This window comes from Erithacus rubecula (genome assembly GCF_903797595.1).
Source record: "Erithacus rubecula genome assembly, chromosome: 11".
NCBI classification, from domain to species: Eukaryota; Metazoa; Chordata; class Aves; order Passeriformes; family Muscicapidae; genus Erithacus; species Erithacus rubecula.
In genome coordinates this window covers 18899874-18926282 of record NC_136663.1, presented here as the reverse complement: position 1 = coordinate 18926282, position 26409 = coordinate 18899874, and the positions used below count along the sequence as shown (strand labels likewise).

At 41.9% G+C, this 26409-nt stretch overlaps 1 protein-coding gene across 5 annotated transcripts in view; it reads right to left on the bottom strand.

Annotated features, from left to right (window-relative positions):
- Positions 1-808: 808 nt before the first annotated feature.
- Positions 809-26409, bottom strand: part of ARMC8 (armadillo repeat containing 8) — a 57966-nt gene continuing 32365 nt past the window's right edge. For 3 of the 5 annotated variants that reach the window (XM_079315348.1, XM_079315350.1, XM_079315351.1), the window contains 16 exons: positions 22733-22813; positions 21340-21415; positions 21158-21248; positions 17816-17876; positions 14914-15114; positions 12908-13003; positions 11491-11573; positions 11137-11218; positions 9831-9917; positions 7975-8067; positions 7365-7514; positions 6206-6301; positions 4147-4242; positions 3618-3690; positions 2620-2713; positions 809-1447 (listed from right to left, as the gene is read on the bottom strand). In XM_079315348.1, the coding sequence (XP_079171474.1) occupies positions 1414-1447; positions 2620-2713; positions 3618-3690; positions 4147-4242; positions 6206-6301; positions 7365-7514; positions 7975-8067; positions 9831-9917; positions 11137-11218; positions 11491-11573; positions 12908-13003; positions 14914-15114; positions 17816-17876; positions 21158-21248; positions 21340-21415; positions 22733-22813 (1494 nt within the window). In that variant the 3' untranslated portion in view covers positions 809-1413. Of the gene's footprint in view, positions 1448-2619; positions 2714-3617; positions 3691-4146; positions 4243-6205; positions 6302-7364; positions 7515-7974; positions 8068-9830; positions 9918-11136; positions 11219-11490; positions 11574-12907; positions 13004-14913; positions 15115-17815; positions 17877-21157; positions 21249-21339; positions 21416-22732; positions 22814-23991; positions 24052-26409 lie in introns of all 5 variants that reach the window. The other 2 variants (XM_079315347.1, XM_079315349.1) reach the window with 1 other exon arrangement.

Below are 26409 nucleotides of genomic sequence, written 5' to 3'. Positions count from 1 at the left end.
CCCTGAACTGCTTGAGGAGACTGGGAAGCCACGGGGCTCTGCCATTCCAGCCTGAGCTCACACAGTCCCCTTCACTTGCACTCATGTTTCCCCCTGCACAGTAGCAGGCACCATTTCAGGAACACACAGACACTCAGGGCTTCTGGATGCAGTCACACCCCACCAATTATCCAGCAATCTAAATCCATGCATGTGTGTATAGCTGCATATATACAGAAAATGTGTAGCAACATACTGAGCTACAAAACAAGACGGAACCCCCAGGTTTTCCATCCCTTTCCCCACTTAATGCACCCAGTTGATAATTTGTACAAATAATTTGGAAGTCACTTAGCTATTAGTGGAGATAAAGGATGCAAAACAAAAGCAATCCCTTAATCCTGCTTGCCAGCTCCTTCTAGTCTCTGGAAAGGTGTAACTTCTGCAACACACTGCTCTGCTGATATCAGTGATGAGCAAATCCTTCTCACCATGAATAAGACAATCCTTCAGCAATTAGCTGAGCAAGATCCTGGCTGGCAAAGCAAGAGCTTATTCCTGCTGATCTTGCAGCCACCTGCTCCTTTCTGAAAAGCATCAGTCATGCTAGCCCTGAAGTATGAGCTTGTTTTCCAAAAATGTAAAGAAAGCCAAACCCAATCCAGTTGGGCCATTCCATAGATTTGAGCATGTCATCAATGCCAGGTGACCTTGTACTGTGGCAAAGAACTCTTGGACCTGGTCAGTACAGAATGTGTTGCTTGGAATTTGAAGTCTATTGTCTCCCTCTATTTTTCTCTTTAAAAATGAAGTATAATGTAAGTTAAGCTGAAGTTCAGAAATGCATATATTTTACTTAAAAACATTCATCTGTTCAAAATTCAAAATAAACTTTATGGGATACAACAGTTTGGTTTTTTTTTTTAAATAACATTTCATTCAAACGGTATATAATTCATTGAAGTATTCGTACAGCAAACAATGGTTAACCCTTGAAAACCTGTAGAAAAAGATTTTCACACAAAAAAAAGGAAAACCAAAAGTGAGGTCTCACACCCACACACTCAGCCCGGCACACACTCGCACTCGAGCACCCACGCACCCACACAAGGCTGCAGCAAAAGCAGAGAATTGGAGGCCCAAAAGGAAAACAATGACTGATTGTTCTATCTGAGAGTCCAGGTAGCTCAGGAAAAAAAACCCAAAAAAACCAAAACAGCCCCCCCCCCGAGTCCTCTGAGTAAAGAAACTACCTCAAGAAAATTCTCAAGTGCACTGGAGACCTGATCATTCGAACTGTTTCTGCAAAGCAGCTCCCTGCACCTGAGAAAAATGCAGCCCAAGGTGACTTGTGCAAATATAAGGAGTCAGGAGTATCTCCTGCTATTCCTTAAGTAGACATGAGGGGTGTCCATAGATTCAATTAGTCTTTGATCATGCAAGGTACTGCTGGAGTGCTGTCTTCGCCCTGCAAGAAAGAACAACCCATTAATTACAGGAGTCTGGCTTCAGCAGCAGCAGCTTCATGGGCAGGCTCAGAGTGTGCCAGCAGAGAGGGAGAAAGGATGGCTGAGGAAAAGGCTCCCTCACTTTGGAAGGATCTGGCCCGTGGTACAGAAATGCTCAGAGTGGGTTTTAACTGTTAAAGAATCCACCTGGCATCCAAGGACCTGATCTAGCCAATGACACTGGATCCCAGCACAAATTGAGGCACTCCCAGCATGGTGGGGCTTGGGATGTGTGTTATACACCTCCCAAAACCCCTCAAGAGCAGTCACTGAAGAGCAACTGCTTTCTGTAATACAGGTGTACCATGAAAAGCAGCTCTTTGAGCTGAGAAATCAAGGAGTGTCAACTCAGAATATACCAAAGGCACATTAGTCCTGGCAGGAATACTGGCCCCACGAAAAACATACAGTGAGGTGAGAGGAAGGAAGGAGCCAGTTTAATAATGCAATTTATGTAACATTGTGCAACATTTTTGTTAAAACCAGAACACCTCCTAAAAGTCTGGGGTGACAGTTCCATCATCATGGGCTAATTCCGAGTTTCCTCCCTCCTGAAGTGAGACACTTCGCTCCTCCTTTGTTCCCCACAGCTCCCAACCTGCTACCATGACCTTAATAGACTTTTCCAGGACCTGATACAACTCATCAACACGGAAGAAGATTATTTATTTCTTTCTTGCCAGCTTCCTGCTGTGATCACAAGCCACAATAATAGCCCATGGAGGGGGTGGTGTGGCAGCAATGGGATATCAAAATGCTCTTGATGATCATTTTCAGTGCTAATACTCTGGGCACAGATTTTAAGATGAGAAGCCCTAACTTTACTCGAAGATATTTAAGAACACTGAAACATCTTTCATAAAACCAAAGATCAGATTTTCTCCTTTACTTTGTGGAAGAAATATGGGCTGTTGGCAACTGTAGGTGGGATAATTGCAAAAGGTTAACATAAAACCCCAGAAATTGTCAGTAACTGTTTTGGTTTTACATGTTTGGGAAACAGCCAGATGATCTGTGTGGATACTAACACAGGTAACAGCACAGCTGTGTGCAAAGTTACTGTTGGTCTTAATTAGTTCAAGATAATTTTAGATTAACACCTGTGGTGATCCTGTATTATGTTCATACTCACTTGTCACACAGATTTGGATCTGAGGACTGACTCAGTTTATGTAGAATATCTACAATTCCCATGTCTCGGAGTTTGTCTTGGCGCTCCTGTGAACCTGCAACAACAACAAATCCCAATTGTTGGGAGTGGCACCAGCCCAAGTGTCTGCAGGACAGCAAAGAGGGGTGGGAGCACAAGCCAGCTAAAGGAGGAGTCAGGAGCAATGTCCAGCTAGAGCACTCCCTCAGCTCTGCCTGCTTCCCCAGGGAGCTCCAGCTTCTATTGTTGTGCTCTGTGTGCACACATTTGGAACCAAGAACATCTTGAAGGCAAAAATCTTTACCTTAATGTATCCTGACTTCAGCTGGTTTATTCTCATCTCTGTGATTTCACAGCATTTGGATGCAGAGAACAGTCCCCTGGAGGTGCTTCTGAGCCTGACCCTACTCCTCTCATCATATTCTGAGCATCACCATCCTTCAGCCCCCCCCTGGTCACCTCCCACTCTCCCAGGCCATGACTTCTCACCAAAAGCATTGTCTATTGCTTCCAGTTCCACCCACAAGTACTTTAGCTGGTTTTGGCCCAAGCCACTCAAGCCATCCATACTGTGGAAAATTTCTTTGGCAAAAATCCCCTTCTAATCCATTTATTCTCTCCAGTGAACCTGTTCCTTCCAAAAATGAGTTTCCACAGCCCCTTTAAGATCTGGGAGCTCTTACAAGAATTCTTTCACTCCAATGGCTTTGAGACTTCACAGCAATGCTACAGGTGAAAACCTCCCACTGTGTCTCTCTAGCTCCTGTTTATTGTCACTGTGTCTTTGTGTCTCCCCAGAAATCTCTGCATCCTCCTCATTGTCTCCTGATCACTCCCACATATTCCATACTACACCTATAATGATATTTCCATTATTCTTTGGATCCCACTGCACTGTGCACTGCAAATATTGATTACTATGCAACAAAAGCTTTTTGATCAGAATAGTAACTTGTGCATTAATAAGGAGGGTTTCTTACCTTCCTCTTCATTCCATATGAGATTAGATATACAGAACATGGCAGCAAGCTGTAGTTTAGCATTTGAATGACTCTAAATATAGAAAAATAGAACTCAAATTTAGAAGAAGAAATTCAGAAATTCACAAGACTTTTTTATTTTGGCATTCATCATGTAATTAATAAGATAGCAAATCTGGGACTAATTCTTATCTACAACTTCTCTCAAAGATAGGGCCACAATATAAGGCACTAGAGTAGTGGTCAATCACTTCCTTCCAAATATTTACTGACATCTTCAAGATATGCCTTTTCCAAGTTCATGAAATGTTTTCTATGTAGATGACAATGACTGTAATGTTTTTATGGGAAATAACCCCTGGATTTTCCTTTCAGTCAGCTCCTCTGTACACCTCTGGCATACCCACTGGTTATGTGGAAATTAAATGCATGATAGCAAAATAAATCACAAAACAAAATCTTAAATCACTTTCCTCTTTTCATTCCTTCAAAAGACCAATACAAATCCTTTAAGAAAAATTCCCCCTACCATGTAGTATTTGATTTTTTGCAGGATGTCATCATTGGTCATAATCAGTTCTTTTGCTGTCGTGCCATCTGCTATATTGGCAAGGATACACAATGTCTGAAAGAGAGAAAAACTGGGAAGTTATTTGGCCCCAGATCATATCCCATGACAGCTTCCCTGACAGCTCTGAACTTGGGGCAAACAATTCCTTTAATTAGTTTTAATATCTTTAATCTGGAGTTTCCAGTTTGCTCACATCTAGGGCTAATGCCAAGGAGTTACCAGCTGTGGGGAGCAGCCCTGGCCAAAAACATTCATCATCATTTTAAAATTAAGAGCAGCACTCATTTATTAATTGCAAGGAAGACTATTTTAAGTCTCTTATGGAAATCTGCAACATATAGGAAGGAATAAATGCCCTGGAAAATAAAGCAGTCTGAGTGGCTGGGGAAAAAGGAAAAATAACCCCAACAATTTTCACCTCCTTCTTAAGTCCAGGAAAATGAGAGACAGAGGCCTTTCTGCTCATCTGGCAGAGGAGTAATTTGTTTTCAACAAGTCTAATCACAGTTGTCACCTGAGCAGCAGAGGTAACTTCAGCTACTTCTGCAGCAGGTTATTTCTTGCAGCAGGTTATTCAGCAGCCATCCCACAGGATGCCCTTGAAGTACCCTTACCCATGCTGGCACTACCTGCACAGAACTCTGGCACAGCCCCTTCCCTGTGTCCCAGGGGCACCAGCAGATGATCCACAAGCTCTTTCCCAAGAACTCTGGAAGAACTTGGTCATCTTTTCTGGACATGCTGGGAGGACACTGGAGCATGATCAGCACTTGTATGGTGCTGCACTAAGCTGCACTGCACTGTGTCAGCAGCTGCAGAGACTAATTACTTCAAAGCTGCTAATTATATACTGATGAGGCCAGCAGTGACAGAGACAAGCACTGTCCTGCTCCAAGCAGAGGTTCTGCTGTGCAGACAGGTACTACTGGATCTTGAAACAAGAGCCAGGTGCACCACAGAGACCGAGGAAGTGCTCAGTGGATACAGGCCCCAAATTCCAAGCCCATATTCAGCCCCAGCCCTTTCCCAGAGTAATTTCCCAGGTATGCTGGTTCTCCTGCAAAGTAATTTGGATAGGTGTGGCAAGGTAAATAACCTGTGGCAATAAAGGCCATTCCTGTCACCACAGCTTTATCAGCAAGACCTATTTAGAAAGACACATGTGGTTAGTTCTCAGCTGTTTCAGAGCCATGGTGTCACTAAATTTACTAGCAAGAATCTCTGGGGATTTTTTTTTGCTAATTTTGCACTTAAATAATCAAAGGAGGCCTGTTGGCCTTCAGCCTGCTCTTTCCTGAGTAGGGATTTAGACCAGCTCTACTCCTACACTCATTTCCCATGCTGTTTGCTACCCATATCCAAAGCCAAAGCAATCCTCTGCCATCTCCCACAGCTCCTTGCTGCCCCCATCCTTCCCTACCACACAACCCCATATGAGGAAGGAACAGGTTCTGTTCTCCCACTACATGTCTTGTCTGGCACAAGAGTTATCCAGCCAAATCCTGCCCACCTATCCTCTAATTGCTGCTTTAGCACCCCCACAGCAGCTGTCCCTGTACATTGGTTCCAGGATGCAACTCCCTGCTAGCCATCTCCTCCCTCCCTCTGCCTTTCCTCTTGCAGATTGCTTAAGTTTTCATTTGTCAGGCCAGGTCCCTCCCCACATTTTCCTGGGCTCCACCAGGATGCTCTTTCCCCTACTAGTGCTACTCTTCTACTCCTACTGATCCCTTCCTGCCAAGCAATGGCCCCAGTTTCATTCTTCTACTCTCACATCCTTCCTCTTTGCCAAACCTACATTTGCAATACCAATCTGAATTCAGTTCAAACAATTTTGTACCAATCCATTAGAAAGAAAAGCATTCTTGTAGGTACTCAAGTTACTAATTTGACAGATCTCAGTAAAACATTCACAGCACATCATAATCCCAAACAAAAATGACATGTTGTGAACAGTAAACATTCTTTGCTCTCTTACATTTTATTCTGCCAAGACAAAACAAAACAGAAAAGATACCTGCTCTTTGACTTCTATATTGTGCTCCCCTTCCAGAATGAGGGTCACTGCTTGCATGATTTGCTTCCCATGAGTGCTCATTATGTGGTCTATGTGCTGCCAAAGCAAGGATGAAATACATTTAGTGTAACTCCCCAGACAAGGAAGGGGCATTCCTGCTTGAATCACTCCAAGTGAGGAGCAACAACACTGCACACACAGCACTGCTCCCAGTTAGCTCTCCTAAACCAAGCATTTATGACAGCAGAAACACTTCAGAACATTCATCATGTGGAGCCTGCTTTTGTCTGAGAGCACTGTATGGGCATTGGTGGTGCTTTCCCTGTCACCTGGAGAGGAGACACTGCTATGCCAGTTGCCAGGCTGAGGACTGAGCCAGGCTCTAAATGTGAGGCTGCAGTTGGAAACAACCACTTCTCTTCTGATAACCAGGGGGTAATATCAGACAGGGGTAATATCAGAGAGGGGTGAGAATATTGATGTTTCTTCTCTGGTATTTGCTACTCTTGCAGGGACACTGTGGCCAGGTCCAATAGCCACATTTCCAAAGCCTCAGAGGGGTCAGAGAAATAAGCCAGATGCATTGGTTATTGTCTGGGAAAACTGCCCTAAGTTCACAGGGTCACAGCTCAAAGGTCACTTGATGACAGAATATAAACACCTACACTAGAATAAAAGAGAAAATGTTAAACAAGATCTACTAGATTAACTGATACCAAACCTCAGGAGTGGCAGCAAACAGGCACCAGAGATGACCAGCACACAGCACATTACAGAACAGAAGTATTTCAAATGCCAATGAAAAGAAAGACAGGTATCTTTAACATCTGAACCTTTCCATACACTGACTCAATGTGCAACCCTCAGTGTTGTTCTGGACAAGTTTCACAGAGAAACTGCTATGAAAATAATATTGCTGACAGTTAAATGCAATGGAATTGAACATTAAATGAAAGCATCTAGCTCTGATAGTAATTACAATGTTTCCATGGATGCAAAGGATTCTTTCAAATACTTTCTCATACTGATTTGTACATTTGCTTACAGATATTTGAATAAATCCAAGTGGTGTGAAAACAGGAAAATGTCTTGCACAGAAGCACTGCATTGGCTGCTGGTTTGATCAGCTTTCAGAAGGTCTGTTTGCAGCTCTACTTACTGGGCGAGTGGAGAGAAGATTCCTGAGCAGTCCCAAAGTTTTCATCAGAACATTTACATCGGAATCAGAAAGCAACTGAAACAACTGCTCTGTGCTCAGACCTCGCAGGATGTCTGACTTGATCTTCTGTTCCGCTTGAAATGCCATATTCTGAAACAGACACACTTTTTAAATGATTTTTTTTACCTGAAAACCTGAGCTTTCACTCTTTTAGTAGATCATTCCCTACAAGAATATATCCTTCCTAAATTAATCTTGCAAAAGGGCTGTAAGCAACACAGTGAATTCAATTTCCACATTGTCTTACAGCTGACCTGGTTATTACCTGTTTTATTTGCCCCCTGGCATACTACTGACACTATTTAACTGCTTCCCTGAATGATCTTGGCAACAAAATTAGTACCAGAACTGAAGAATTTATTTTACTTTAAGGACTAATGGATGAAGTGTTCCAGGCTGATGATGTTTTTCTTCTGCAGTTTGGTGGAACAACAAGCCAGATTTCAATTCTGTCATTTTTAATAACAACTGACAAGCTCTACAAGATCTGTTCACAAACTTTTTAAGAAGCACAGTCACAGGTGGTATTTCATTGGGGTCTCCTACTCACCATTAAAGCCCAAATGCCGTTCACTCGCAAGGCAAGATTTTCACTCTGGGTTAAACTACATAGAAGTTCTATGGCTCCTGATTCTAAAATAGGCTGAAAGAAGGAGGGAAAAGAGATCTTTACAACACTACTTAGACTAACTCCATGTATGAAAATACATAAAAATGGGTTTTCCCAGCAGCCTTCAGCTAGGGACTGCTCTCCAAAAACAATCTTCTTTTAGCAATCATATAATTTCAGGTAATTAAAGGAATATACATCACTGTTTAAAAAAGGTTTAGGACAATGAAAGCTACATGGCACTTTGCTTGACACTAAATCTTTGTCCAGTAATCAGACCAAGTGAAAACTTCAGCATAATTAAAAAAACTGTAGACTTCTTGATTGAACGACAAAACATTGTAGTATCATCTTTAAATGACAGGAAAAATATCAATGCATGCACTTTTTTTCCAAACTGATTAATGTAATGGAAGTGAAGCTTGGAACAACTGTTTTCCTACTAAACTGAATTCACTGGTTCATCCAATGAAAACAAGAATGTGTCAAGAGGCTGGATGCTGCAGGAGCAGGCTCCTGTCTGAGCAGCAGCAGGAACAGTTTTGCCCAGCTCACCTGGTCCCAGGTGCTCTGCACTGCAAGAACCTGCCAGGGATTTCTCCACAGTCCCAAGGGCTGCTCTACAGCCACAGCACTGGGAGACATTCCCAAATTGGAATGACTCAGCTCCTCACAGGGTACAACACAGCCACTTCAGCTTTGCTCATTTACTCAAGTGACTGCTGGATTTTCAAAATATTATGTAGAAGAAAAGGGTGATAAGTAAAGATCAGATGCCTTATGGAGGCTTTCAAATTTAGTACTTCTAAATATTCTTTCCCCTTACAAAATCAATATTTTCTTTTGGCAATGATATCTTTGACATGAACCACGAATCTGGAGAGAAAATCCAGTATTTCACTCCAATTTGAAGTGGAAACAATAAAAAAAACCCCAAAACCAAAACCAACCTCCCCAAAAAACACACCTCCCATAATGAAATAAATAAATAAATATTTACAACAAACTAAAAAACCCACAATACCCCAAACCAACAAAAAAAAACCAAAACAAAGCCAACAACAACAACAAAACAGACATTAAAAACTCCACAAAAAAACCCAAACCCTTGACCTGCATTCTGCTAAAAGATAAGCCCCATGGCTGGCCCCATGACCAGTGAACTGTGCTTGGCATTATTTCAGTTAATCTTCTGTCTTAGATATGATTAAAATCACCAAAAACAACTGATATTTTGGCAATCCAAAGTGCCCTGCAGGATGCCACATCCAGCACAGTCTTGCAAATATTTTCTCTAATTAAAAAGTATTTTAGACTTGGGGAATTGTTGCACTGTGTTGATCTGTGTGTATGATCTGTATGAAATACAGACTCTGCAGAACCAGATATCCTGTACTGTTCATTTGAGAACAATAAAAGCACAAGACTCAGCTATGCCAGCATTTTCAGTGTTACAGTAGCAGTAATTCCCTAAGACAATGGATCACATTGCAAATTATCAGTGTGGTTTCTTCTTGTTTATGATCTTTTTAGATGACAGTGTTTTACAAGTAAAAAAGAAAATGACAAAACTTCATGTCTACTTCTTTTCTTTAGAGACCAAATTAACTGTCACAGCACTGTAAGCAGCTGATATTTTTTGCTCCCAAGCTATCAGTGGCACGGGCTCTGTAACATTACAGCTCCTTAGCATGTCACAGACACTGGCTGCCAATTAACACACCTTTATGCTAATTGAACCATTGTGTAACCCCCCTTTAGTCCATCCCTTCTCCTTGCTGCTGGCTAAGACTCACCTCCTTGCTTGGAGAGAATTCCAGAAGAAGATTGCATAGCGTGGAAGATGCTACTACAAGAATTTCGTTTGGAGCATTCTGTAAAACCTGCAGTTACAGAGGGGAAAGAGAGGAATTCTGTTGGTAGGATAATGAAGAGCTCACTAAAATGGAATACCTGAAACTATGCTGTAGCTGGATATTCCAGACTTCAGGAGGTGCTTTGATGCTAGCAGTGCAGATCCAGACACATTACAGGACAAGCTGGAGTGATGCATTATTTCACAGAAGTCAGATGTGAGAGATTTCAGTCCAATTTAGTAGAAATCAGTGGGGACAAGCCCTTCTCTGCCAAGGACACATACAGAGGAAGCTCCAGGAAGAGCCTCTTAAACCCCTCTGTACCTGGTGCTAAGCACAACACAGCAGATTCCCTAAGGAGCATCCTCTCAGAGGAGCACAGCCTGAGACAAGTTATAGTCCTTTATCTCTGCCTGGATCTCCAGCAGCACCAAAACACCAAATCCTAAACCAAACATGTTCCTCCCTTGTTCCCTTCTGCCCACACCACCTTCTGTGCTCTGGCCATTTCACTTCTGAACAGTCCAGTCAAACTCACTTCAGGAGATTCCTATGGGTGTCAACACTGCCCAAGCCTTCAGGTGTGCTAGCAGACTTGGTCTGTTCTGCATTTTCAAAGTCTAAAATGTTGAAACTGAGAAACTGGTTTATTTATCTGCATTTATGACAGTGATATTACAGGATGAGAGATGACATATCTTACACACTTGAATCTCACTTAATCTTGTGGAAAATTGCACTATATGATAATGTGTCTTTTTAAAGGTCTTTCTGAGGTCTTTGGTTTCAGCTATAGAATCTGCAATGAGGTAGAGAATTATAGAAAAAATGCGAATCTGAACTGTCTTACAATTTAGAACCCTTGTCTTAAAAGGGTTCACAGACCAAGTCTGAACATGGCATCTAGTCTAAGTCTGAGATTCAGGGACATGTAGTGTTTGTAGTGTTCTGTGTAAACATTGAGCATAATTTAGCTTCACACACTGATGACACAAAAAAACCCCCAAAAAACAATAATGAAAAAAAGGAAACAAAAGACCACCCAAAAACCAAGCATGAATCACACACTTGCTGCTGTTGGCTTTTGTTGACTTATGACTCTCTTAGGAGAAGGCCATAGGATTTTGATTTCTAGGTAAACTGTATCATGACTCTAGAGCAAGGCATGCCAACTGAACAGAGACCCTGTGCTCCTTGAACAGACCAGAACACTCCAGGCACTGAGACCTGACTCTTCCTCACTTACCTTCATTAAAGGCTTCCATACAGCATGATCCTGAAAACTTGTCCTGAGCTGCTGGACAGAACGGGACAAACTGTGCAAACATCTGGAATGGAAGAGAAATCTTCCCTGTGAGACATGCACTCAGCTGTACACACCCTGCTGCTCCACGAGGATTACTGAGCTGGAAGGCAGGCCAGGAGAAGCCTGGGAGCAGCCAAGAGAAAACCCTGCAGCAGCCAGGGTAAGTGCCCCTCTCCCCCAGGAGGGCTCCCAAGAGCAGAAGGGAGCTCAGAGCAGCTCTGAGACAGTGAGCAGGAGTTCTCCCAGGTGCAGCACAGACTGACAGAGGCTGTGCACGGATGAGGACAGGCTCACCTGACTGCAGCCAAGCGCACCTTGATGCTGGACTCGGACAGCCCGTTAACGATACGGTCCATCATGTTCTCAGTCTCAATGATCTGGGCCAAAGAACTCAGGTCAGTGCACTGCTCAACACATCCATGGCTTGCTGGGCTTTTGGCTACAGCACTTTGAAAGTTACATATAAAAAGTGCAGCTAAAAACAGCACGCTGCTCCCTTGCCAGATTGTGGAAACTTTAGTGTATCTACAGACAATTCAGAAATAAAAAAATCTACATTCTATGTTTCACTATGGCTTGTAATCATCAAGGAACAAGAAGGTGATTTTTATATATTCATATCTATCTATCTATATATATACATACATACCTATACATGAATTACCCTTAATGTCATACTAAAACAAAAGTGAGCATGTGTGAGTGCACACAATATATACAAACTACAGATCAGAGACAGGCTGTAGAGCAGTGTGGATAGGAAATATCCAGTGAGTCATCTGCCATATTTAAACAAGGCCAGCACAGAAACTTAAGACCAGTATAAAAGGGAGTTAATACCCAGATGAATGATGGATTTTGCATAATAAATCAACTTTGGCATGTACACACCTACTGCTTATTAAAAGCTGTGTAAAAGAAGCATCCTCACTATTAACTAAAACAACAAAAGAGGAGTTCATGGGGTTGAATTCTGCAGCTCCTGAGTGGTCCCCACTGAGAAATCCTCCTGATGTTATCTTTCCACTCTGTGTTTTCCTGCCCCCTTCCTTCTGCTTTTCCCCTTTAACCAGCAAATAAACTCAGAAAACACTCCTGTCTCCTGCACTTGCTACATGACACTGCAAATCCATGATTAATTTAAAAAAAAAGCTCCTTTTAATCATTCATTTATTAAGTTGCCTCCACTTTCCACACATTAATTTTTAACTATCTGAGTGCTCCAAGCAACCAATCTCTTTGCTGTAATGTTTGAAACACCAACTGCTTTGTTATGACAGTGCAAGGCCCCTTGGTCATTTGAGAATCAGGATACAAATTCTGACCTTGTTTCCCAATATGAGCAGATTTCCCAGGGTTTAGTTTTTTTTAACATTTGTTACATAATAGAAAAATGAGAACAGAGGTATATTATCTCTCTCAGAACACAAGTTCCAGAAATTTCTCATATGCCACAACAATATTCCTTATGAGTAGACAAGTACCAAAAATGCTGAAAGACAACTCCTAGTGAAAGTATAGTTCATCACTGTGAAGATGCTTACATAACTAAACTTTCGTTGTACTCTGATTAATTTTTGTTCCAGTTCCACACAACCTGAGTTGATACTAATGGAGGAGCGAGGTCACGATGGGGAAAAGCACAGGGAGGGTGGGAATTGCTGCCTTGCAGCTGCTCTGGCTGAGCACCCAGCCCAGGCTCCCAGCTCACCTTTTTGCGGATGTCCTCGTCGTTGGCCCCCAGGGACGCGTAGAGCTTGAAGGCGGCCTGGCGCAGCTCGTGGGCGTGCTTCAGGTCATGGTCCAGCTGGGAAACACAGCACAGGCACCAGGCTCAGCCACCAAAGCAGCTGCACTGTCATATCCTGACCTCTTCTCAACTGCTGCTTACTCACTCTCTTTGTCTGCCACCCCAGGGCCAGCCAGAGGCACAAAGTGCTGCTCCCTGAGCTCGTGTCCACACTTACCAGCTAAATGCAATAACCAGAGTTAAGTTCTCTGTAACTCTCTGCTGAGTTACAGAGAAGACAACTTCATCTTCAATTTGAGGCCAAAAAAAGGTTAGGACTCTATTCAGGTAAAAGCTATTCTTATCTCCTAACAGAAACTTACAGGAACTAGCCAGAAGGAGAGAAAAAATTAGGAGAATCAAGGCAACTTTTATCAAGAGAACAGAACTGAAGCAAAAGCAGGAGCCCAAGCTCATCTCTAAATCTCAGGCCATGTTAAGGAGATGAGGTTGGATATCAGGGAAAGGTTCTTCCCCCAGAGGTGCTGGGCACTGCCCAGGCTCCCCAGGGCATGGGCACAGCCCCAAGGTTGCCAGAGCTCCAGGAGGGTTTGGAAAACACCCTCAGGGATGCACAGGGTGGGATTATTGGGGTGTCTGTGCAAGGCCAGGGGCTAGACTGGATGATCCTTGGGGTCCCTTCCAGCTCAGGATATTCTGTGATTTTATGACAATTAACGGGAGCACTAAAGGCATCATAAAATAATGGTGTTTGAGGTTGACCCTGCTTGAAACAACAGATTGGGGTTCTCAGATCTCCTTATGATCTCTTCTCTGAGAATAATTCTGTGACTGCCCTCAAAACTCTATACCAAAGTGTTCTGCAAAACAATGCAATCTTCAAAGTCTACACAAAATGCCAAGAAAATGACAGTATAAGGTAGTAAAGCACTGAAATAAAAGAAATGTCAAAAATTAAGCTCTATGAGTAATTCTCTCCAGTGCAGCTATATTGGAGAAGTATTATATAATTGTTATAAATATTTTAAACAGACAAGTTCTCTGTTTGGCAGATTCCTCACTCAGTCCTCATGTAGTTTTACCTTACAGGGTGCAATTCCAAGCACTCTGTCCAAAGCCAGCACCCTGGATTTCCAGCTGGCTGCTTTTACAGACTTGCTGCACACTCAGAGCACTGTCATAATATTTAGAATTGACCCACTCACTTTTGGAACCTGATCATATTTTTGATGCTACAGCCAACATCCATTACTCTTCAATAAGCTGCTAAATGTTTTTTATTCTGTTTTTTTATACTGTATTAAAAAAAATAAAAAAAAAGCTTTTTTGCTCTATTTTTATACTGCATTTTTTTATATTTCATTTGCATTTTTGCAGAGAATTCAAGAGGCTCTCTAGGCAGAATTAATCCCATTCTATAAAGGTCAGAGAAATGAACCTGTCTCTTGGGCCAGTTTCAGAAATAAAGCAAAGCTCTGTACTTTTTTGGGTACTTTCTAATAATCTCAGTAAGACTCCAAGGTACATCTGATCTCTGTTTATCCAAAGTGCAGATAACTCATAATATGAAGCAGTGCAGGACATCCATGTGTTTTTGTGCTTCAACACAACAGAACCATCTCTGAACTTCAGATTTTCTACAAACCTGACCTAAGAATTGAAAACTAATCTCTCTTCACATGGACTATTATCTCTTATGAAGCTGAAATGTCCTGGTTCCTGAAGGCAAGATGTTTAAACTTAGAGGATGGGAAGACCAGATATACACACTTTTGTGTGGTTCATGAAGTCTCCAAAAAGCACTGACTCCTACTTGGAGAGTAAAAACATCAAGAATCAAGTCCTGCTGGACTTCTGGTCACCTTTCAGCTGAGGATCTCAGGCATCAGGTTTAAAGAGAATTTAAAAAACCCATCCTGGTGTGGTTTTGGCCAGGTGTGAAGGCCGGGGCGGGTCAGGGAACGCACCCTCTTGATGTCGGCGATGGCGCTGACCGAGCTGGGGTACTTGAAGTAGTCGGCGAGCATGACGATGAGGTGGTCGGTGATGCTGGCCATCCTCTGCAGCTCCACGTCCGTCTCGATCAGGTAGGCCAGAGTCTCTGCCCCCTCCACCCGCTCCTCCAGCAGCCTGTCCTTACTGCACATCCGAACCAGGCACGGCAGAGTCTGCAGAGAGATAAAAAAGGAGTTTCTGCAGCAGTCACCTTGATAAAGAAACGCCGAAGAAATGGAACAACAGCAATGCTCTGCCTTGTTCTTTAAGTAAGAACTTTCACACACACACATTTTCACTGGGTTCAAAGACTGCACACACAGAGGAATTGCTCAGTCATTGCTAAGTGTACAATCAGCCACTTTCAAACAACTTCTCACAAAGCCAAAATGATAAAATGTTTAGAAGTGACCATGGACAAAGTTGGACAAAACTAAAAATAAATTAAAATAAAAAAATCCCCTAGAAAGTTGGTATTTTCACAGGCTTACTAAAAACCAGAACCAGAAGTACTCAAGCTGCCCTCAAGAAGTACTTGACCCCTCCTGCCCTTCTGTGATCCAGGATTAACTAAGGACAATGCAGTCAGAAATAACCTCTGGGTTCCCTTCCCACACACTGGCTGCCTGGAGCAGAGGGCAAGAGAAGAATACCCCTCAGCAGCATACTTGATGAAACAGAAAAGAAACTAACCTGGGATCCAGGTCCATTCTACCTTCCCTGACATCTCCCCTACCGTGGTTACACCCACACACAACAGTTTTGATACATGTTCTCTACTGAAACATAAAAACTATTCAAGTCTTTCTTTACCTGAAGTTCAATGAAAAGCACTTAACTCTGGAAAGGCCAATTCTCCAAGGGTTGAGACTCTGCTCTCTCAAGCCTTCCCAAATATGAAAATGGACAAGGAATAATACTGAGGTTTGTGCTTATGCAACACCATGAAGTGCAACAGAAAAACACTAGTAAATGTTGTTCAGAGTTATGTTTTGGGGACCTGAAATAACTACTACCCATTGATTGCTCAAAAGATTAAATAGATAAATATCTTAACTCCATTGCACAGGAAGTAGGACTTGCCTACATATTTTAGAAAGCCTAGATGCCACCTCAAAGATTATCAATGAGGTTGCAGCTAATCCAGTGAGCCAAAGCACCCCATTCTGCATACCTGGCCTTGAGGAGGCAGGGAAGATTGCACATAGGCTCTCAAAAAATTACATTCATGTGGAATGAGAAAGAAAAGAAGTGGAATTCCATGTGTAAATCACAAAGACAATGTACTACTTAATTCTTTCCAAGGTCAAATGGTCTGAAATAAGCTTTTTCTTGGAATTCAAGGGCTGGGCACTGTTAAGTCACTGCCTGCATGCACCCAAGAAACACAGATCTCATGTTTTTCAACACTAAGCAATCCCATCTGCTAAAAATTAAACACAAACAAGAATTCTGACATACACATTTTAACTGTTTATTGGACCTACAGGTCAGTACAGTGCAATTAACACACAGGAGCAGAGGACTGTGTAGGGGTGTCAGGTGAAAAGCCACAATGCACACCTGGCCAGCAGATAGAAGTCTGGAAATGGACTGTAAAGATGGAATATCTAATTTCCATGTTATGGGATGTACCTGGGGAATCTGGATAGTTTCATTATATGGATTCCAGAGAAATCATTTCCCTTCCCATCAAATCCATTATTTATCAGCCTCCGTGGCCCCTCTCAAATGATTTTATTTTTTCCCCCATGTTGCAGGCCAACTCACCACTCAAACTGAGCAATGAAAGAACCTTAAAACCATTTTGGAAACACATATCCCTGATTGGCCCCCAAGTGCAGACAGTTTGATAGCAAAGGATCAAAAATCCTAAATGCTAAAGGGCCCAGCACTTTAGTTCAGCAGAGGTCAGAGGATTTGTGGCTGGATTAACCACAGGGACACTTGCAAGTATGAGCTCCTGGAAGAGGAATCACTGGGATGGTTTGAACAAGGCAAAGGTTCTGTGCCTTCCTTCTCCCCTCACTCTTTTGTCTATTCTCAAGTACACATTTAATTCCACAGCCTCAAATGTGGATTTGTGCTGAAGCAGCTTCCATGAGGAAAAAAATGCTGCTGTTGCTGTGGGCTGGCCCAAGCAAATCCCTTTGCAAAGGTTTGAAAGCAAGTGTGGCTTTCCACAGGGCTCACATGACCCAGCACAGGCAGCTCCACAGGGCAGTGTCCAGCTCCCAACATCGACCTGCATTCCAGCAGGCCCTACTCCCTGTCCCACACACATCCTGACCAGGGAGCAGCACAACACAGGGAATTGTGAAGGGAAAGTATCTCCAAACAAGAAAGAGGTTTGCAGGAGACACAGGCTGAGAGAATGGAATTGTTGCCCCCAGCTTGCAGGTGCTGTAAGGAGAAAGGAGAGGATTGGAGTATCAATTTGGAACAAAGCTAAGGAGGAGGATCAGGGAGAAAGATGCAGTTTGGCTTCCTCCACTGTGCAGCACCAGGTGCCTGTGCAGAAGAGATGCCAATATGCACACTGGAATGAACTGTACATTGCACTTTCTTGCACAAAAAGACAGGGAGGGCAGGCCTTTCTCTCAGCCAACATGCAGATTTTTTATCTATCATTACCTGGAAACAAAGGAAAAGCAGGGAACTATTTATTTTAATTGAAAAAAAAAAAAGTCAGGAGAACTTGGTGCTTTGCAATCTTTAACAGATTTAGTGCTACCTTTCATATGAGAAAATAAAACCAGAATAGACCCACATGAGAAAATCTTTTGAACAGAGGACTGTTTAAGGAGCTGCTGTGGCTAGAACATAAAAAATTATTCTATATTTACAAGGTGGTTGAAGCAGGACACAGCTCACCTTCAGAACGATGCAGGGATCATCCGTCCGTATTGCTCCAGCTCTGCACATGGAAGTAAGGCTGCAACAACACAAGGCACAGTCACCTGCCATGGCTTTGATGCACTTCAGCTGCTGCAGAACACCTAATGAAACATCCTCCCCTTGATTTAAATACAGCAGAGCTTACTAGACTTGGGCACACAAACTCCATCAGGTGCACTTTGAGGCAGGTTTGCAATGCAGGAGACCTTGTTGGAGCACTGATCAATACACACAGCAGCCCCTAACGGTCACATCAGCCCCCTGAGCTCCAAACCCAAAAGGAACAACCTGCACTAAGATAAAGGTGCAACACACCCAGACATTCTTGTAAGTACCTGCCCCTGGGGTGTGCAGCCACCAGGAGGGAACCAGCACAGGAACACAGCCTGACAGCTCAAGCACAGACACTCAGGCTCTGCCCAGCCCAGGAGAGGTGGAATTGCTGTGCTGCCTGGCCACAGGCAGGGTTTCACACTGCAGGAACCAGCACATCCTCACTAACAATGAACCCAGCCAAGGCTCTGACACTGCACCAAGTCAGCACTTGTTCCTTATTAGACAGCAGCTCACAGTGGATATGACAGGCACAAGGTCTCACCAGCACACAGCATCAGACAAATGCCAAGTTCTTTGTTAATGCACTTGTAAAGAGCCCCAAACTAGAAATGCAAAATAGATCACCCACCAAGAAAGTGTTTTACTTTGAAGTGGTTTTGATTTTACCTGCTCTGCCACAAGGCAGTGGAACAGAGCTGGAGGGGAACTGCTGTGCACCAGTATCTCGTTTTAGCTTCTGAACTAACCATTGGAAACTAACCTTTTATCATGTTACAGTGGAGATTAAAAAATATAACTGCATTTCAGTAGAGGTAACTTAAAATTAACCTGTTTGGACCCTCAGTTGGGCAGGCTGAAGTTGTACACAGGGTCAATCAGAACTCTCAGCTGAGGAGCAGCAATATGCTCATATAACCATGGTGTGTTTCACCACATCCCTGAGCTCCTTCCAAGGGCCCAGAGTGAATTCTTTCACCTCCTCGAGGCAACAACACTGATCCTCATTAAAACTGATCCACAGCTAAAAATCCCACAATCAGAACTCTCTTACTATATTATTTTTCAGAAAGTAAGAGATAAGACTTGAATGTCAGTGCAGAGATCATCTGCTAAACTTTTACTGCCCAAGCCTTGCAGCTGACAACAGGAAACTCATTTTCACACCTTAACTATCAGGAGGAAAGCACCCATCCTGCAGCTGCCATTTAGTCTGGTGAGACCCTATTTGCCAGGCAAAATATCTCTATTTCAGCAATGAAAGAAAGTAATTTTTGACTTCAGGTAACATAGGCTTGGCTTAGCTGGAAGCAATGCTGGTAATTTTAGCAGGAAAGGTTACTACTCCATTTGTAGCTGCAGAGCACTCTCCCAAGCAGCATCCTGCTCTTCCCTCTGTCCCAACACTGCTGCTCAAGGGAAGGATCTTTGCTCCATTTCAAGCAAGAGTATAGAAATTTTTATTTCCTTGAGTCTTCCAAGTCTACTTCAATTGTTGAGGGGAAGATAAAGGGAACTTCTTAAAGTAGTCTTGTATGCCAGTCTGGATTCATATAGAAATTTTACAGGTTCAAAGGGAAAAAACTCTTCTAGATCTTGTATTCCAAGGACAAATCAGAGGAACTGCAGATTAACTGACTGAAGCTGGCAAGGTAGGAGTAAAAAATCTAATTTACAAGCAGAAAAAAATATGATCTGTGACAATTTCACCTACTACTCTCTTTAGGAAAATGGAAGAGAGAGTCTGACTTGGAAGCAATCAGGTAGGGGATGGACTAGAGAAGAAAAACCTGGAGTTTGCAAACTCCAGGACTCTGAAGGATGAGTGCCTGTGGACTAATTAGAAACCCAATCTGAAATTCAAGATACTGAATTCTTGTCTGCAATTTTCCTTTGCTGCTTTTCACCACATCACTTTCTTTCATGTTTTCAAAGAAAGCTGAGCCAAAGTACTGCAAACAGCCAAAGATGGGCTGTGTACCCATTCCTTCAACCAGCAATGAACATCTGGGGACCTGGGAGACCCAGGAATCTCCAGCCTGCATTTATGAGTTGTCAACTGATTTCTGTCTCAAGATTAGTAAAAAAAATTACTCTTAAGTATGTCATCCTCTATGTATTTTCTGACTTCTCAAAGAAACAGATATATCAATCAGAACTGAGACTGCTACAGTGCAACTAATTTAACTTGCCTTCCTCACTAAGAATTGCCTAACAAAACCAGTAAAACCAGACTGGGCCAAATTTGGCCTATTGTGGTTGGAAAGGAGGTTGGGAGGTCCCAAGACATACCTCCTACATGGAGTGGGATTAATCAAGAACCCTCCTCATACACATGGACATCACTGGAACTGCTTTCATGAATGAGTTAGGGCATCACAACCTGACAGCATGAGCAGATCCTACCTACCCAACCTGCTCCTCATACAGAATCAAGAGTACTGACACAATTGGCTGTGAAATTGTTTGGTGATCTCAGAGAACTCACTGCTCCTTGTCAAAAAAAGCCATCAAAAACTAAAATAATCAAACAATGCATCAGCAACCAAACTCCTGAGTGAAACTTCATTTTAGTAGTTTATAGCAATGGGTGATTTTATCTCTAACCCCCTGGAGTGATTTATTTCATTGCTATCAACATAAGAAAATGAAAAGGGTCCTAAAGGGTGTCAATCTCAGTTTACAGAGTGAGCATAATCAGGGTGCTGCTATTATGGAACTGGGTCACCTCTTGTAGAAAGTCATTATGAATATGAACACACAAATGTGCCCACACAAGCAGGAAAAGCTGAAGTACAAAATTAATTAATAACATTAATTCTGCTGCATGAGCACGTGAAGCCTGAAGAATAATCTATTTTATTTAAAACAGTTGGGTAGAGGGACTAACTCTGCTCTCCCATCATCTTGGTGTAGTCTCCAGCACAACACAGCCACCAAGGATGATAGTTCAGGACTGTGCTCTGCCTGTCCAAAGCAAAGCTTATAATATCCAAGATACGTGTGAAAACTCATATGGCTGAACACATTCCTCACAAAACTGCTGCCCACTTTTCCTACTTTTCCCTGTTTATGTCCAGCAAAGAGTGAAAGTTACTTTACAAAATGGGCTGAGAGCTACTTGTTCAAGGATTTAGATAATGGAAATAGTATATCTAATTATTCCCAAGATTTTATATCCCATGTTACTTTTTGGAAGAAGGGAGCAGTTGAACAGTAAGGATTAAACTCCCTGCTATTTCCCCAGTTCCTGAAGACAATTACCATTTGGCTGACGTGAGCTGCATTTCAATGGGCTTGTCCCTTTGTAACATCTTCACAAAAATCTGTGGTAACAATTCTCCATCAACAGACACTGCAAAGACAGAGAGCTCCAAGTCATTCTCATACAGCCAGGCAAAAAGTGAGTGTCAAACCAGCAGCAGGAGCAGCAGCACTGCACTCACCATTGACCAGAGTCATGGATACCTGGGGGTTTTCAAAGGCTAGAACTGAGAAGCATTTCAACGCCTGCATTCGGACCTGTGTAAAAACATAATAATATGAAATACCAACAGTGACTTCAAAGCAAAACTGGGCTATACTGCTGGATAGATTTGCAGAAAACAACGTTGTATAATCAACAAGGAATGGAGATGAAGATTAAAAGGCAGATGGAAACATCTAACTCATACCCTGACTTTTGTCAACTCCCTGCTGGAACTATCCTGTAGCGGATGTTGTAAACTCTGTGAAGAAAACCAGCAAGGCTGAAACTTGGGAACTAAACAGGAAATACTGGTCTTATCTGTAATGCCTCACAAAAGTGTAAAAAACAACAGAAGAACAGAAGTATTTGACAAAATAATACTTTTACTTTTCAGGACTCATAAGTACTTTAGTGAATCAGAAATAAGTACCCTTGAGGTTTTTATTTCAGAATCCTTTAAAGGTGGGCTTAATAAAATGTCTAAAGGGAACCATCCAATCTCCATTAGTTTGTAAAATATTCCAAACTTATCTTAAAACAAATACATACAATAGATTTTACTGTCATTACACAGCCTCAGGTACCATCTGGATGAAAGGGATGGACAAATTTCTTCATCTTGGTTCCTCCTTCTTCAGTCCAAAGTTTTGATTTAATCAATGTTTCATGGCTGCCTAGTTTCTGAAATCTTTATAACTTCTTTTTTGAGACAGGGAAGATCAACATTATCACCTTCCCATATCACAGAACCTAGATTAGTTCAGATATTAGTCTTTAACTTGCCCTTCTACAGCTGAACATATTTAAACTGTGTTTGTGTCTTCACAAGTAGGAGGACTGAGAAGGAGCTGACCCTCCTGGCCACCAAGTTACAGGCAGAGTGTGATGCTTGTCTCTGAGGGGTGCTTTCAGATGGTCCAGGATGGACTTCCAACACATACAGAGAAGGAAGCTGAGACTCAGGAATTCAGGGAGCACAACACACAGGCAGCTGGTGGCCTCCACACATTCCACAACCATCTACTTTTTACAGGTATGACTTCCTCTTTAGGACAGACCACATTTGCTCTTCTTCAGTTTAACTTCTTTTTCTCATTTATTGTTCAACAGATTAGACTCTTGGGTAGCCAAGTGCCAGTTCCTCTTTGGAGCAATGCTAGGCAGCCCTGTTTTTATTATTGCTGCTTTAACTTTACAGTACAATAGCTCTGGTTTTGATAAAATATGACAAGCAAAAGCAACTGTTATTCTACAAATATACATTCTACCTGTTTATAGCTTTGGTTCACAGGCACAGACATGGGTTTTGTAATCTCCATTTGAATTCCTTACATAAACACATGTTAAACAGAGTAGTTGTAATGTCTTACTTTGTTGGAGGTGGAGACCAACAGATGTGCAATGTTCTGAACAGCTCCATAGTTAAATAAGATTGTCTGGTGATCTGGACCCTTCAAAGGAAACATAACACAGGGTTTTTAAAACAACATCTAAGAGGTTTTCACTATCTGCAATTCACTGTTAAATATTTAAGATACATTTCCTAACATTTACTTTATAATTAGCTGGCATAACAATTTTATTTTTATTTTTACATAAACAACTCCAACTCATTTTTATAGCATTAGTCCTTTTTTGTTAATCATTTCCACTCCCTCCTTCAATATGCAATGGCATTAGTTCTCACAAATGAAGAAACATGGATAGAGAACTTCTGTTTCTACTCCTCCTACTGGAAACAACTGAAAGTTCCTGACTTTCTCTATAAATCACATAAAAGATTACCAGTCACTAATGTCTTCCTCTCTGTTAATATTAAGCATTTTCAACAATGCAAACTGCAGAAGAGAAAGGATATCTTCTAAAACTGGTTCCACACAGAGTGACAGTGCTTTGAGAGGAGATTCACATTTTCTTCCAATTTTTTATTATTTAAGTTTCAAGCATATTTGGCCATAAATCCAGCCAGCCATCACCTATTTATTGACTTCAAGATCTAAGTTGGCATTGGCTGACATGTCAGTATTTTTTCCAAAGAAGCCTTTGGAATGAAACACAAATACTAAATTTTGCAGGAGAAAGGCCTCAGAACCTCTGTAGCATGACAAGGCTTGATGAGGTTGAAAAAACAACATGAAATCTGAATACCTGCAGCTCTCAGCAGCCTCTTGCCAAAGCTGATCTCTGACCTGCAAACTTCTCTTTAAAAGTAGGTTCATAGCTCTGGTCATCTCTGCATGAAGCACGGCCTATGCACATTTAAATTCAGCTTATGGGATGCCATAGCATTTATAATCCCTCCATGCATTTCCTTGACTAATTTGCAAGGAAGTCTCTTCATTCCTTAATCTCCTGTTCAAACCCAGCTGAATTTATGGCATCTCTTATACCCTGCTAGACTTCAGTGACACATTATCTTCAAATGTGAGATACAGCTGAAATCAGATTCCCCTTGCAGTCAAAAGAGGATTTTTAGAGTTCTCTTTTACCTCTAAGAAAAAAGCATAAATTACTTTCAGATGTAACATATCTGGTGCTTTAAGAGATGCTTCAGCTGCTACTGCCACCAAGAGCTTTCTACCAAAAAATGCAATTAAAACAGCATGGTTGAAGGAGGAAAACCACTTACATTGGCACACAGAAGTGGCTGAGGCAATGAGTTAAAGCCGCAGCTATGCCAGTGTTGGAGCTGAAGAACAGATATTGAAATATGTGAAAAAAATGAGTGAGTTTAAAGTAAAAGAAATCATACTGCCCTAGATTTAATAATTCCCAAGTATTAGTGATTCCTCCATGGGATGCAGGTGGCAGATTCTGTGCAAGCAGGACAGATGCCTGTACAGAGGTGACACCTGGGTGTATCTGAGTTGCACAATTGGGAATATTTCATCTGTACATGCTGTGTTTGTACACACCAACCAGCACAACCAGGTAACTACTAACACATAAAGAGGGACAGCTGCAGATATAAAGGTGAAAAATTGAGAACATGATGAAGCATTTCCAAGCAGTTCAGGCCCCAGTTTAACAGCAAGGCTGCCTGGTTTTGTTCCACCTTAGGTGCACTGACAGAGTTCCACTCCTCTGACAGTGATCTTGTTCTCCAAATATGAGTGACTGACAGATTTGAGAAATAGACATCACTTCTTGCACAATTTTCCATCATAAAATGCCAATTTTTAAGGAAACATTAGGGTAGCACCATGTAACAACTCATTCCACAATGACAAGCAGGTACCTAAGTGCCTTAGACCCTTGAGGCAGGGATCCAGCAGCAGCACAAGGTGACCCAAGAGAAGAAGGCCTGGGGGAAGCTGCCTGGACTACAGGCTTTATCCTGGACCCTTCCCAGACATGTGACTGATTTTCAACTGGCAGTGAAATTATTACTTATGCAGACACATCATCACTTTCAAATGTAAGTTTCAGAAGTATTTTGTTAAATTATTCATACAACATGTGTTTCCAAACATATACCTTACCTCTCTAGTCTGACCATTAAAACAGTAAATTCTACCTGCTCACACCACTTGCTCTGAAAATAAATTAACTGAGATAGAGAGACTCTTAAAAAATTTTGACTTGTATTTTTACATCCCAGGTACACCAGCCTGATTTCAGTTTACTTATTTGCTTCTATGTTGATAGAATCCTGGCTCTGTATGTTAAGAACTGCATCTGCTCCCCTGTAAATCAACACTTTCCCTTGCTCAGGATGGCTCTTCTCCAGGGGCAATGCTCCTATGCCATTAATTTTACCTCTAAAGGTGCAGGGAGAAGCAACAAAAGAGAGCAGCAAAAGCAGAAACCAGCTGCAATATGCTAGGAACCCAAATGATGGATTTCCTAGCTCTAGAGAACTGGTTGAGCTTTTCCAGGGAAATGGGAGAAGGCAAAGCAGAAACCTGAGAAGCAACAAAAGATGCTGGAAAGACAGAGAAAGAAATGGCTATAGCAGATGTGAGCTGAGAACAGTGCAGGGACAAGGAGGGCAGGAGCTGCACTAAGTCACTATTAGTTCAATTAATACATCTACTGAAATGAGGAAAAAGAGCAATAAAAGCATCAATGCCTCATAGAATATATGCTAAGCCTTACCTAAATACCAAGATTTATTTATAGTAGCTTATTGTTTCAGGGGAAAAAGTAAGAAAGGTTCTCTCACTCAGGGCCTTTAGGAGGAAGATGGAGTGTTCATTTAAAACGCAGGGAATAGTGAAACATTCTATATATATATATATATATATTTATTTTTTAATTATAAGAATATACTTTGCCTATTCACTGAAGGGAGAAAATCCCCTGCAAATTTGCCTTCATTGTATTAGATGCATTTTGTTCTGTCAGAAAATACAATAATTGACATTATAAATCTGAAACCCCAAAACTAAACAAAATAGAAGGAAGGGGACATTTCGGATTTTTGCTGAACAGATGCATTTGCCTGGGCAAGACAATGAGTTCTTGATCAATTTAACATTTGTGATGATCTGTTTACTCAACCTCAAATATTTTTCTTTGTTATGCAGCTGTTTATTCAGCAAATGCAACCATTTCCTAACACTCATACCCATCACCCTGTTCTTTCTTGTGCAGCCTAGTTTCCCTCTGTTTACACAGCCAACAACTTCTTTCCAAAAACCTGATTTTTTCCAGACATGCACTGTAAAATTTGAGAGAAATTTCAGTTGTGGAGGAGGCACTGAAAACAGAATGGTGAGTTCAGAAGACCTCCCTCACTTGTGAAGTGACTGTACATTTGTGCTGTAAACATTTCAGGTATGTAAGCCCCCAGGAATTGCTGGAGCTGCAAGGAAATAACTCCTTTGGAAAAAGATGACGATAATGTTTTGTGTTTTCTCCCAGCCAACAGGGTTTATATTCCCAGAGCCAACCCCTGATTGTATAAACTGACTCTTCTACCATCCTGTAATTCCTCTTGGGTTATTTTTCTTGTAGGTCAATGTGGCCTGATTTTTCACCTGTTTGAGCTCCTCAGCCTCTTAAGGAGACTTTCAAGGGCCACTTAAACAGGAGGTGCCCCCCT